We start from the raw sequence: 14,512 nt of genomic DNA on the forward strand, positions 1-14,512 counted from the left end.
GAGTAATTTGGAAGTTTTTTTGTTTTTTGGGGGTGGGGGGGTTGATGAGGCTGCAGTAAAATAACTGTAGAAGAACGGCTTCTGAGGAGGAGGGGGAGAGGTGTACACATGGCTTGACGACTGCGGCAATCATGCAAATAACCTTGCAGGCGCGCTCGTACTAACACACTCCTCCGTGCACGTGTTAGAGAGCGTGCAACTCGCGCATAATTATCAACAGTGAAGTAGTGCATATATGCGAACACGAAACCTCCTTAAAAAAGCTTCCCTGGCACCTGTCTTCCCGCGCGATGCTTCAATGCCATCCCGCGTCGTGGACCACAAGAGCCTGCCTCCCAGGCTCTCATCCGCGAGCGCACCGCCCCGTCCTCACCTCCGCAGCCAATGGGAGAAGACGCGCGAGATGACTGGACAATCCGTAAATGGCTTTTGGGGGAAAGGTAGACGGTGTTTGCTCGCCGCGAATCTTTTGCTTTCCTTCCTCTTGACGCGGTGTTTGTTTTAAGGGGAGTGCCTTTTTGTGTTTTTGCGCTGGCCGAGGGCTTCCGGGGGCTTCCACACACACAGGCGCGCGCGCGGTTTTGCTTCTGTTTTGTTTTGGGGATTCCTTTTTTTCCTGTAGACTCACTACACCACGACCCCGGTTCATTTATCCCCTTTAAAAAACAAGCCGCTGCTCCTCTGTCCGACTCTCCTCCCTGACTTCGCCGGCTTTTATAGTACCGAGAACACCGACACCGACAGCCCGTCACAAGAATGGTCATGGTGAGTAGATGTCGTAGTACTCGCTTGTGTCTTTATTGTGCCACATGAGCTTTATTTCACTGTGACCATGTAGCCTATCGCAGCGGTAAGATAAATAAATAAATAATAACAATAACAATAATAAAATGTTAGGACAACATTTCTTTGAGCTTCTTACTTTAAAAAAATTAACAAAATTACAACAGTTACCCCGTTTAAAGACGTTTTTTCTCTTGCATTTCTTTGGGATGCACCTGTGTGCAGACTTCCCACGAGTTCGTGTTCGTGGTTTCGTTCTGTTATATTTGAAGCCGTCGTAGGTTTAAAGGGTCTAAATCGGCATTAAAGTAATCGAACATTATTTAAAACGTAAACTTTACTTTTGCGTGTGCGTAAGTGTCTGCGTGTTAAGTAGGGAGGCAGGGAGTGAGGGAGACAGCGATGGCCTGTATGCACACACAGTCGTATAAATGTACGGGGGATTTTAACATGCAACCCAGTAATAGCTAATTTATATACACAGTGCTGCGCAGGCATCCTATTACCATAGCGCCCGAGGCTGTAAGCGCTCTGCTCCGCGCTGCTCACTCAAGCACAGACAGACCTCAGCAGCGATTGATTGCTTTGCTGGGATTCAAATCAAATCACTTTTTATTGTCACATCACATGTGCAGGCACACTGGCACAGCACATGCGAGTGAAATTCTTGTGTGCGAGCCCCACAAGCAACAGAGATGTGCAAACACAACAACACAAACGAGCAAAATACAAGAATGGCCAACCTGAAACTAATAAATATATGTACAATATATAATAGTGTATGCATTTCTGGATGTGTATACTAAATATTTTCCTACGTGTGTGTGTGTGTGTGTGTGTGTGTGTGTGTGTGTGTGTGTGTATACACATTTTTACAAATTAAATAGTAAAAAAATAAAATAAAATAATAATAATAATAATAATAATAAAATATATAAAATATACAGAGTTGAATATGTGCAAAACAAGTGGCATTTATATACAGTGTGGAGTGCATAATGTTGAAGTTCCAGTAGTGAAGCTGAGGTGTCTATGACGTGTTCAGCAGTCTGATGGCCTGATGGAAAAAGCTGTCTCTCAGTCTGCTGGTACGGGACCGGATGCTGCAGAACCTCCTTCCTGATGGAAGCAGTCTGAACAGTTTATGGCTGGGGTGACTGGAGTCCTTGATGATCCTCCCCGCTTTCCTCAGGCACCGCTTCCTGTAGATGTCTTGGAGGGAGGGAAGCTCACCTCCAATTATCCGTTCAGAGCACCGCACTACTCGCTGGAGAGCTTTGCAGTTGTAGGCGGTGCTGTTGCCATACCAGGTGGTGATGCATCCAGTGAGGATGCTCTCAATGGCACAGTGATAGAAGGTCCTGAGGATGCGGGGGCTCATGCCGAATCTTTTCAGTCTCCTGAGAAAGAAGAGGCGCTGCTGGGCCTTCTTCACTGTTTTGTTTGTGTGTACTGACCATGTAAGATCCTCAGCCAGGTGTACGCCAAGGAACCGGAAGCTGCTCACTCTCTCCACAGCAGCGCCGTTGATGGTGATGGGGGTGTGTACTTCTCTGCACCTCCGGAAGTCCACTATCAACTCCTTTGTCTTTGCGACGTTGAGGGTGAGATGGTTGTCTTGACACCAGTGGGTCAGGGCGCTGACCTCCTCCCTGTAAGCCGTCTCATCACCGTTGGTGATAAGACCCACCACTGTAGTGTCGTCCGCAAACTTCACAATGATGTTGGAGCTGTTAGTGGCTGTGCAGTCGTAGGTGTAGAGTGAGTACAGGAGAGGGCTCAGTACACACCCCTGTGGAGCACCAGTGTTCAGTGTGATGGGGGATGAGGTGATGCTGCCCAGTCTGACCACCTGGCGTCTGTCAGACAGGAAGCTAAGGATCCAGCTGCAGAGGGAGCTGCTCAGTCCTAGATCCTGCAGTTTCCTGTCCAGCTTCGAGGGAACGATGGTATTGAATGCTGAGCTGTAATCTACAAACAGCATCCTCACATACGTGTCTCTCTTCTCCAGGTGTGACAGGGCAGTGTGTAGTGTCAGGGCTATGGCATCATCAGTGGACCTGTTGTGGCGGTATGCAAACTGTAGAGGGTCCAGTGAGTCGGGTAGTGCAGAGCAGATGAAGTCCCTGACCAGCTTCTCGAAGCATTTGCTTACGATGGGGGTCAGGGCTACAGGTCGCCAGTCGTTCAATGAGGAGATGGTGGAGGATTTGGGTACAGGGACGATGGTGGCCATTTTGAAGCAGGCTGGGACTACAGACAGAGAGAGGGAAAGGTTGAAGATGTGCGTGAACACTCCAGCCAGCTGAGCCGCGCATGACCTGAGGACGCGGCCGGGAATCCCGTCCGGACCAGTAGCTTTGCGTGCGTTCACCTTCCTGAAGCACTTCCGCACATCCTCCTCAGACACAGTGTGCGCACTGACGTCATCCGCGGTGCGCACACTGTCCGGTCTCATGGTGTTCGCTGTGTCGAATCTAGCGTAGAATACGTTTAGATCCTCACACAGAGAGGCCGTGGTCTGCGGTGTGCTGGTTTTCCCTCTAAAGTCTGTGATCGTGTTTAGTCCCTGCCACATACTCCGAGGGTTGTCAAACTGTTGTTCCACCCTGTCCCTGTACTCACGTTTGGCTGCTTTGATCGTCTTCCGGAGTTGGTAATGTGCGTGTTTGTAGTCCGATGTGTTCGCGGAGGCAAAGGCGGTGTTCCGTGCCGCCAGTGCCGCGCGAACATCTCCGTTAATCCAGGGTTTTTGATTTGGGAAGGATTTGACTATTCTGGATGGGACGACATCTTCCACGCATTTCCTGATAAATCCACAGACTGAGTCTGTGTATTCATCAATGTCTCTGGCGGCCACGTGAAACATTTCCCAGTCCGCGTGATCAAAACAGAGAGCCTTTTCTCTGCCAAACCGGGCTGCGGCTGGCGTGTGCCGAGGAGGGCTCGGAGCCAGCCAGAGAGCGAAGGTGTTAACACTGATGGAGGGGAGGGGAGGCCGAGGGCTGACGGGCAAGCCGAGAAGCCAATCAGAGACTCTAAAAGAAAGTGAGTGGGCGTGGGCGGGCTCTGACCTTCCAGCTGAGCAGGCGAATGGGCAGGTGGTTGTGGGAAGGAGGGGAGGGTTGGTGGGGAGAGGGGGTGGGGGCAAGGAGGGAGGGTGGTAGGAGGGAGAGCCTTACTGCAGCCCAGCACTCACATCCATTCTGCTCTCAGCATCTGTGGAAGAAGGCGATGTTTGCTCCGTACACCTCCAGCACGCTGCTCTCTGCTCGCTGCTAAGACTCAGAATCAGGCAGAGAGGAAGAGTGCAGAGGAGAGGAAAAATAAGGAGACTGTGTCAGAGGAGAATAAGAGTTTTAAAAAGAGTAGGGGATTTTTCTTTTCTGAGGCGTTGCTGTAGCTGTTGTGTGAGGAGAGAGAGAACGTGAGACAACGGCCAGCATCTCCCAAATGGAGTGGAATGGGTTTAAGATGGTAAGGAAGGCTACGGGCAGCCTGCCACTATACTTGAATGTGCGATGATAACTGCTGGTTAATTTTGAGCATCCTATAGTGAGCTGAGTAGCTTGTAGTTGTAGATATACTGTCCACCCACAGTCAGTCAGAATTATTCTTCTTGCTCAGCGAGCACTGCGATACTGTTGAACTATTGTTGTGCAGAATGTTAAGTTCCTTCTTACGGGGACGAGGGCTACAGCGGGGGGTTACACTGTAGGTTCGTGGGCAGAATGAAAAAATGAGGGAGGCAGATGGAGGGACGGAGACGGATATCGGGCTAATGAGAAACGTGCGGAGGAAGGAAAAGAAGTAAGGAAATAGGGAAGGAAGGGTTAAAAGAGGGGAACAGCACCCATTTTATGTTGAAGTCAGGGCTGTGTAGGTGTCCCCTGTTTTTCCAGCCTTTGCACCACTCTGAAATATTTACCTGTGTATAGTGCTGCAGAGGTGGATCGCACATGGTTGAGGGTTAAATGTCTTTTTACATGGTAAGGAAACTGGACTTTTTTGTGGATTTGCCATTCATTTATGCAAAGTACTGCATGTAAGTTAAATGAGTAGCCATGTTATCTGTCACGCCGCTTGTATAGACAGTCCGAGGGTGTGCTGTCCATGTATTGTGCCAGAGCTGAAGAAAAGATGGGAGTAGGTGTGTGAGTTACGCGCATGACTGGATTACAATAGATTATAATGTCGTGCATTCTTTCCCTCATTCTCAAGTTTTATGCCCCTTACGGCTATGTGTAAGTGCGTGCGCGAGCTCACTTGTCAGCACAGGAGTGATGATTACAAGCTGTTAAAGTATTCTGCTTTGCCTGCTCTCGCTGAATTTCACTTTAACATTGCATCCATTTACCCATTCATCCATCACATTCAAGCGACAGAGTGAGAGGTAGACTAATAAAACTAGCAGCCATTTTATTCCCAGTTGTTTTTTTACCTGTCAGAAACAGAAAGACAAAGTTGAGCCTCGTTGCCGATTCATCAATGCTATGACTGCAGAGTCATTATTATTAGTTAGCATCTATCTTTTTTCAAAATGGTTCACTTGCCATCATCAAAGTGGACTGACTCACTTGGGCATTTCCACTAGGAACAACAGAAGCATTTGTCAGCAAGTACATTTTTTATTTGCGTTCACCGGCTAGTTTTCCTTCGGAATGTAATCAAAATGCTAATTGAAAGGAAGGCGACTCTTCCTTGGGTGCCGCAGCTACGGGCACTAGCTGGCATGCTGGCAGCCGTAGTGTAGCATGGGTGTAGAGGCCTGTATCACAGATAGAGTGGTGACGTAAGAAGACAAACGTAGGGGTGTGAGAGAAAGCGTGTGCAGCATTAAATTTGTAGATACAGACACAACTTAGTTTGGAAGAGGTGGACGCACAATGTGAATGACAAGGACCAGTGAGAGAGCGGGTGACAAAGTGGAATATTCATTAGTATTGGAGGTATTAGATGAGTGTGCATCCATGAAGCCTCCTGATGCGAACCAGTGGGGGACCTGCTCTAGAGACAGGCCATCATTTTACAAAAATACACACAGATACACACAAATGCGCAGTGGCTCTATTACCCCGAGGCAGAACACCACAAGCTCGAAGGTTACACATCAATGCTAATAGGGCGGGGTGTATGAGGAATTTATTAGCTACAGTGCACTGACCATGTGCTCGGGATTTAAATGTAACTGAAGATCAAAGACCTGAGACACGAACAGATGGGTGTACGAGTATGTAGCATGTAAGGTTTTTGAAGGAACAATAAAAGTGATTTGCAGACACAGAGGAAAAATATGTGGATGATAAGTTCACAAATACAGAACTAGAGCTACACAGACAATAAAGAAACACTGCTTCATCAGTTCAGTGACAGGTTAGCATGCGCTTCTGCACGACTGGTTCTGTGTGTTTGTGTTTGATTGCGTGTGTGCATCAGAGGGCCGACTGACACGTGTACAGATGGAGAGTGACATTGTTAAGTAGAGCCTCATTAGAGACCAAGCAAATACATAAAGCAAGAGGGGTGAAGTGGTTCGGACAGAGGAACAGCTGCCTCTTAATCTTCTTTCCAGTTGTCTTTACACAAACATCCGCTCTGACGGATTTAATGTGAATGTTTGCGTTGCATTATTTACTGTTGACCAGACCTTTAACTGTTCCTGGTGTTATCATGATCATAGCGGGGTTTAAACTTAGTCTTACACTATTACCAGATCCACAGATATTTTGCCTTTGTAACTATATTTAATTACAGATATTAATAATATTGATAGCAAAAAAAAATAAACTTCTTCTTCTTTTTATTTTCAAACTTATATGTTTTCATATTTCAACTCGGTGAAATAATTTGCTTCTATACTGAAAGTTGCCTCTTATTACAAAGCTGACAAACTGAGGCAGAACACTCGGACCTCTGATGTTTGTCACAGAATAACAAAATCCCCCAAAAACAGCCTCCTTTGACTTCCTTTAAACTCCTCTCCTGGGTCAGTGCTGATTTGCTGTTTGCTTTTAAGAGGATTTATCAAAACTAGCAGCTTGTAATTTATACTGAAGATAAAAAATAGACTTTTAGGTTTAAGTGAAACATTTGTATTGTCCCTGGTTATGCATTGCTTGTCAGCACTAATTTCTCACCAAGTTTTATAAAGTTTACTTTAGACAAGGACAAATGCAAAATAAGCAGAAGGCCTATGGCGGTCTTCTGTTTGTCGTGTTAAGAGAGCACAGTTATGGCTGTGCTGCTGTTACTGTTGTTGATTCAGTTTTTACAGGCAGAGGTTTTTCACATCCACAGTAATTAGATGAAATGTCAAATGGTCACATTGTGTGCGTTGCGTGGTGTTGTTTATATACAGTATGTAGGTGTTACTGTGTCTCATACTGTGTGTGCCGCCTCTCTAGCTGTAGGTGTAAATGACCAGACCCATTCAGGCACATTAAAAAGGATTTATCAAAGCTGAGACATGTAGAGAGAAGTCAGCAAGGATAATGGCAACTTTAGTGCAGCGAGTCCAATAAAAACATCCTATAGAGAGTTTTCTCAGGAGACTTTTAGATAGATGTGATAGTGATGTGTGAACCAGAGAAAAGGAGTTTAACTATGTATGCATCTGTGCAGATTCTGCAGGAATTAATATTCCTGATTAAAATCTGATAGTTAAATATTTTAAGAAGGTGATGACCAAACAGGTCGTACACCTGAAAAGATACAATTACCCTCCCCTACACAAACACAAAAAAATGAAATCAGAATTACCCCAGACAAAATATTTATTATCCCTTGAGACTAACACATCCCATTTATGTATAAATATGTAGCTGGCTGACATTTCAAAAGTAAAGATTTGATTTGCATGTGACATAACAGTACTAAGATGCCAGGATATTTGGGTTTGCGCTTACTTTGAGCCAAGAGCTTGTGCCACTGCTGCAGCGTATTTTGCGTGACGACATTATGCAATCTATCAGCTTTTTGGTGGTACATCGGAAAATATTTTGTTGTCTTTAAATGTCTTTTCCACTTTTCTTTAAACAAAAGCTGGATGGAAGCAGTTAATGAGCCAAAAGCCTGTTTGAATAAGAAGCTGCTGTAACAATCTCTGTCCCAATTAGCACGCTTTGGTTTTTAAATATTCCTTTTGTGCGAAGCCTAAACACACATGAAGACTCACAAAACGGTCACGTTGAAAATTTAATAGGCTTCCACAGTGATTTCCTTCATTTATTTAAAATGTTTTTTTTCCCTCTCCTTTTTAAAAAAGCTAGAAATTTGAGAGGCATGGTGAGGCATTCTGCTGTGAGGGGAACAGCATTCACAAATACTAGACCTAATTCCTTTGGCAGCAGCTCAAACTGCTACAGACAGACACATAATCAGCTGGGGAGTGTTAGCGCCTCAGCCCACTAGCAAACACAGGACCGAGCCCTTGTTGTGCATCGCTGCTTTTCAGAATAAATATCCCGATGGAAAATACAGTGGGAGGAAAGAGGTATTCATGTGTATATGGCTCTTTGTTCAGTCAAAAATACAGAAAGAGAGAGGAACACTGGCTTTCCTAGCTACTTTACTGCTCGTTCTACTCGATCCACTCTCTCCCTCATCTTCTCTATGTCCCTCGCCCCTCCTTCTCTTTCTCTCATCCTCCACTGTACCCTGTGTGTTTTGGTATTCATACAGATGTTTGGATTTGACTGGCAGTTTCTCCTGAGACTGTGCACAAGCGGCTGACTCGTCTCATCTGCATTTTGCATCCCAGGAAAAAAGGGAACAGAAAGCAGTGGAAAGCGTCAGCAGGCAGACGGGCTGTGTGAATGTGTAAGAGTGAGAGCGTGTGTGTGTACACGTTGCATGTTTTTTTTCCTATTTTTTGGCTTTGGCAGCTTAACTGGCCCCAGTGCTGTAGCCGTGTGATGTTTAAAGGACGTTTCAAGGTCATGCTTTCGACAGGCCTCACCGCCTCTGACATATTAAACATTTATATATTTCTGTAGCCAGATGAATTATAGATTGAACATGCAACTGAACATGCTACAAAATGGCACCATTGTTGCTGGTAATAGACACATTAAGGCCTACAAAAACAGAATCCCACACAGCGTCATTTAGAGTTATCTTCAGTAGCAATGCGAACACAAGGAGGAAAAAGACCAGTGTTGCCATATGGAATAAACCAAGACACCAGGAAATCTCATAAACTCATAAAGCTAGGGGCCACTGTGTATGCTAAAACTAACACACGAAACTACAGCATCTTCTCATATATATATATATATATGTATATGTATACATACAATAAACACAGGAAGAAGAGGTTGATAAAAAGGCTATTTTCCCCGAGATCAACCATACTTACCCAGCATAGGTTCAGCAGTGCGAGCTAACTACGCAGATCTGGGATGGCATCTCTGATAATAGATTTGTTTGTCCCGAAAGGAATACGGATGATTACAGTAAACGCATTTTCCCTTAACAATTGAGAGGAATGTCATCCCTCCTAAACAGTACACCTTGATGGAAATGAAGAATATGGTACATCAGATCCTTATCGTAACCAACAAACGTCAGGATTAGTCATGATCAGCACCTGTCAAGTCGATACTGGAGGTACAGAGAGAGAAAAGAAAAGGGGAGAGAAAATTGGAACGGTAGGAAGGTAGATTTGTGCTATCTTGTAGATGCACGGCTTTCCGGCACATTCTGTCAGACTAAAAAGCGCTGCTGCTGAATTTTCCGTGGCAATCAGCCACCTCCCTCTATACATTGTCTCCTAAGCATACGCCACAGTATATGAACAGAGATAGTCTCCTGTAGACATTTTCAATTACTCTGCACTACGTAGCAGTAGGGGGGATTAATCTGTTCGTTTGAATGCACGCCACACTTAATGGTTTAGCTGGTGTGCCGCGGGCCTCGTCTGTTAGCTGTGCTGGTATACATGTAGGCTTGTGTGTCTCGCTCTCCTATCTTCGTGCTGCAGTAGAAGCCATTTATGATTGCACCACTCTCACATCGAGTTAAACTGAGATTAGACTTTCACAGATGACAAGTCAAACTCCAGACTGATTGTGTAGCTACTAGTATGGGGAAACTTTATAGTTTTAGAAAAGTGACTGAAATATTAAGGTATCAGACTCGAGGCATATTCAAAAGACGGCTATTTTTTTAGGTTTATATGGTAGTTAATGTAACAAAAGCTTTAAATGATGCCAAGATTCTATCTGTACCAAAGACTCAAAAGAGCAAAGTACATATGCGTGAAATAGGCATGAAATAGTTTGCTATTTCAATATCGCTTAGCATAGGACGACGATTACCGAGCAGCCGCCACTGGATTGCTGTAAAGTTTCAGCTTGTCACTCTATCAGTGAAGCTGTAACCTCCTCTGCCTCTACACGTAGCTTTGAGTTATTCTTTGCCTTCATCAAAATGTTTACTCATTAAGACAGATGACGGACGGCTGTCCTTTTCCCTTGCAGCTATTTGATTATATGAGCTCCGGTTCAGAGTCGAATCAATAACCAGATTAGTTCAGAGCACGCATATACACACCAGCATACACTCACATAGTACCCAGGGCTGTGGAATGAATTCTCCAGTACAACGGTCATTCGGTGTCTATGTGATTTAGCTCTATGCCTTTGCTGCAAGGCAGACGCACGCGCACGTACGTGCACACATACGCACACAGGCAGGCTGTGTCTGAGATGCCGCTGATGGGGGAAACAGTGATTAGATTAGGACGAGCACTGCCTCTGCTTAGCAGCCAGGCAAGTGTTCCTGTCTCTCCCTTGTTCTCTCTGTAAGAGCTGTGCTGTAGGTTTTGTTCTTATCGTATACCCCCAGGCTGTTTATAGCTTTTTAAATACCTGTTAAACAAAGCCAATATTACCACTTCCAGCCTCAAACCAGTTTTAATTAGACCCACTACTGTGAATTATGCTGAAAATTGAGTTCAGTCAGAGGAGTGTACAAGTTTCTTATTCTGTTGGTCTCCCCTTATGGGGAGGTTACTTTTAGCATGGCTATAAGGTAGTGCAAGCAAGTAATACGCGTTAGGTTGCGATACCGTAGCATTGCTGAATTGCTTATTTTTGACCCAACATGTGCAGGTGGGCACAGAAACAGGGAGAATGTTTGAGAGGTTGAGTGAATCTTGTGTATTTGTGCATGATGCCATATGTTTGTTTATGTATGCACTAGTTTTCCTTAGTGTGTTTTGCTAAAGATAGGAGGCAATCTCACTAAAATGGCTGGTTGCCTGCACAGGTGCGTGGCCGCGTTCACCTGCCAGCTACTTGTGGAGGTGGTGTCCTCGCTCATGACACATGGTGCTGATTCAGTCAGATGAGCCCGCCTGCTCTGCCTGCCTTGTTGTCGGTTTTTGCGTCCTCTGTCCCCGTTCCCACCCGGCGAAAAGCAGCTTCAGCTCAACACGGAAATGAGTGTTGTACAGAAACATAAGCTTTTCCCTGAAATGCAACTCAGAGTAGTGCAAGTCTTTGTCATGGCGCTACTGTAGGTTCTGTTGCAGTGTCACAAGAGCCGCAGTCTGTAAAAGTAACCAAATGTTAACCGAGCCATTGCAAACAGGATTTTCGTATTCTAAAAATGGATGGACACATTTTGTGTCATGTTAAATCACAGCTATATCAGGGATCACAAACACAAACCTATTCTCCACCATCCATGGAAACGAGGTAATTACTTTGTGAATAAACCCCACATGTTAGATAGATACCATCTCCACTAAAACCTTTAACCACATTTACATTTAATTAAGGATGGAAATGGAAATGTAGCAGCTGAGACCATGATTTAGCCTCTTTAATCCACCAAAATGTTCTAGCTTAGGGCCTCGACAATGATCACTCCCATCAGTCACAGGGATTACAGCAGGACAGACAGTGATGCACAGCAGAGACATCTTGCTGATTTGACTGAGCTGGAAGCTGAGGTGCTGGCCACACTAGCTAGAAGTGGAACAAAGGCTGGGAAGCTGTTCATGGGATTTGATGCCCTTCAGGGGAAGACCGCTGTTGGGAAGATGGCACTGCAGTGACTTGCAGCTCAGGGCTGAGAAATAGGGGTCAAAGGCATCGGGCAAGGGACTAGCCCTGGCACGGGTGTGAAACTAGAGGAACTGTGATGAGGACCTGAGAGGCGAGGCCAGGGCTGGGGCTAAGGGACAGGGACTTGGACTGACAGGCAAGGCCAGGCCTTCAATTCCAAGGCCCGGTCCCCTGTGCTCCAGGCTTCAGCCAAACAGCTAGGCAGGTGTCCAGCTGATCTCATGCGCCCACAAGGGATGAACTGCAGAGCACCAGTCACTGGAGCTCAACAAATTGAAGTGTCATCTCCAGAGTCAAGATGCTCACCAATTTTCTGCATGCGTTGGTGCAGAGTTGGGATTCAGCCAGTGGACAAATGGCTTCAGTTCCGCCTACAGTTTGGTTGAGCAAAGGAGACTTTGGCGTGTGTGTCTGTGTGTGTGAATGAGAACGACTGTACGTATGTATAGAGCAATGCAGGTCCTCAGAGTCTCTGTGCTTAAAGGATGCTCTCTGTATGGAAAATATGCATTTAAAAATTACATATAAGTGATTGGACCAGATAAATCTGAATAGAGTGGAGAAAGTTATATGACTCCTTCATATACATTCAAATGCAAAGTGTGTCAGTATTTACGTTCAGCCAGACTCTCAGAAACAAGTGATACTGAGGAATACATCAGAGCTTCATCATCTGAAAATAAGAACACTGGGTCGTCCTATAATTGTCTGTGAAATCTTGAGCTCTTGAGATAACCCACAGCAATTGGCCCTATCCTATCATCTCCTGACCTCTGACCTTACACAAGTATGTGCTGATTACCCAGGGGCTGCGAGGAAGTGTGTGGGAAAGCTGCATCGATCTCACTGGAAGACTGAAACATCACAAAAAAGAAGCGAGAGGGAAAAAAAAGTCAAGCCAAAGTTAAATGAAAAATTGCTTACGTACACGTCTCGCGCGGTCTGGAACATTTATTATTCTGAGTCACACAGAGAGAAAAGAGGTGGAGGAGGATAGAAAAAGAGAAGAATCCATTTGGTAAAGTAGATGCAGATCAATGAGACTGGAGGCAGGCAGGCCAGAGTGCAACAGAGGAAGGGTGTGTGTGTGTGGGTTGGTGAGTATCTGTGATGTGTCTGTGTGTGTGCTTGCGTGCATGAGGCGTCCCAGATTACTTTCCCTGATTGATCCGGCCCAGCATCCGTCTGACCTGCAGGACATTTCAGAGCTCGGAAGAGGATGGTGGAGGTGGAGAGATGGAGAGAGAGATCTCCAGGAAGAAAAGGAGAGGAGAGAAAAATAAAAATCAATAGCGCAGAGAGCATTACACGGAACTCGACTGGCCGAGAAACTGAGATAGTAAAGTCGTATTAATCTCTTTGTGTCTAAGTCAGTTTGGTAAGAACTCCAATTCCGTTTCAGTTTGTCAGACTGAGAGAGAATTGAAGTTTGCTTTGTGGTGGCAAGAGGCGGGCACGTAATTAGCAGTGCGTCTGTAGCTGACAGCAAATCCAGAATTTGACCTGATCCATTCGTTTCTCATTTTAAAAACTGGTCAGAATTTTAAAGAATAAAACAAGTTGGAAAAGGCATAAGGAAATGGCAAATTATATAAAGCAAGATGATGAGGCAAAGTCAGATGGTTGCATGCTGGCTCCATTTTGTAGCTGCCAGGCAGTGTGTCTATCAGTGGAGAGATCCTGCAGCATACTGTCTGCTCCACAGTCTCTACAGCCTCCATCTATCCTGGCCAAGTCAGGGTAAATTGATTGTCTAAGCTCTGTAAGAGAAGGGGGGGGGGGGCTGCACCAGGCCAGAAAAATAAAGTGGTAGCTTTATTGGCTAAAAGCGGAACAGGAGGGATAAACGTGAAACGGAAGTTAAAACGACTTTGTCATCTAAATTCTGGTAAAACTGTACCACTGGTGTCTTAGGCACGTGGAGAAAAGAAATGTGAGCTTGTCTTGTGCATAATATGGAGGAAAAGGTAGACTAAAACGGATGGCAGCTGCGTGTGGGCCTAGTGTATTTCCCAGTGTTAGAGGAAAGCAAATGTATACACGTCTTCCCTGCTAGAGGTGGAAAAGGCTCGTCCTATTCAAATGCAGTGCCCAGATACCACTGGTTGGGAGCCCAAGGAGACAGGAAGCACTTTTGTGGCATAAAATATTAATGGCATTATAGAGTGTATTGATTATATAATAACCTTTCCCAGCATCTGAGCACAGACTGAAATGTATTCCCTGAATAATTGAAAACGTATCCATGAGCAGTTTTTCATCTCAATGGTTGGTGAATGTAATTGCATTGCGCTGTTATTCCAGTGTTATTTGAGATTTTATCAGAAGACGCACACGTGTGTTCATGTGATAAACGCAAGGACAGTGAGACTACGAAGAAAGATGAAAGTGTGTGTGTGTGAGTGAGAGAGACTTTCTTTGTTTTATCGAATGGTTGAGCACTGAGCAGTGTCTCCGAAATGAGATGCACTTCTAAGAAAATGTAATATTCCTTTTGCCAGCATTATGCACCCTTCCACTATGCGTTAGCTGTTTAAATTGACTCATGTACATCTGCTTGCTGCTTCTTACATTTTTATCACCACATTTGTACATGCTATGATAATGCTGCATTGTCTGCTTGCTGCGGCACACGGCAATGTAAATAAAAAGCTTTG

The 14,512-nt window shown here is 45.1% G+C and overlaps 1 protein-coding gene across 3 annotated transcripts in view; it reads left to right on the top strand.

Annotated features, from left to right (window-relative positions):
* Positions 1–14,512, top strand: part of elavl4 (ELAV like neuron-specific RNA binding protein 4) — a 77,930-nt gene that overhangs the window by 18,348 nt on the left and 45,070 nt on the right. The window contains exon 1 of one of the 3 annotated variants that reach the window (XM_085264074.1): positions 116–765. The exons of 1 other annotated variant lie outside the window; for it this stretch is intronic. In XM_085264074.1, coding sequence (XP_085120200.1) covers positions 757–765 — 9 coding nt within the window. In that variant the 5' untranslated portion in view covers positions 116–756. Of the gene's footprint in view, positions 1–115; positions 766–3,985; positions 4,261–14,512 lie in introns of those variants that run through there. One more of the 3 variants, XM_085264072.1, reaches the window with a different exon arrangement.

Source organism: Mchenga conophoros, linkage group LG23 (assembly GCF_057382185.1).
Source record: "Mchenga conophoros isolate Kocher_MC1m ecotype Shallow Benthic linkage group LG23, M_conophoros_male_GT1.1, whole genome shotgun sequence".
Classification (NCBI taxonomy): Eukaryota; Metazoa; Chordata; class Actinopteri; order Cichliformes; family Cichlidae; genus Mchenga; species Mchenga conophoros.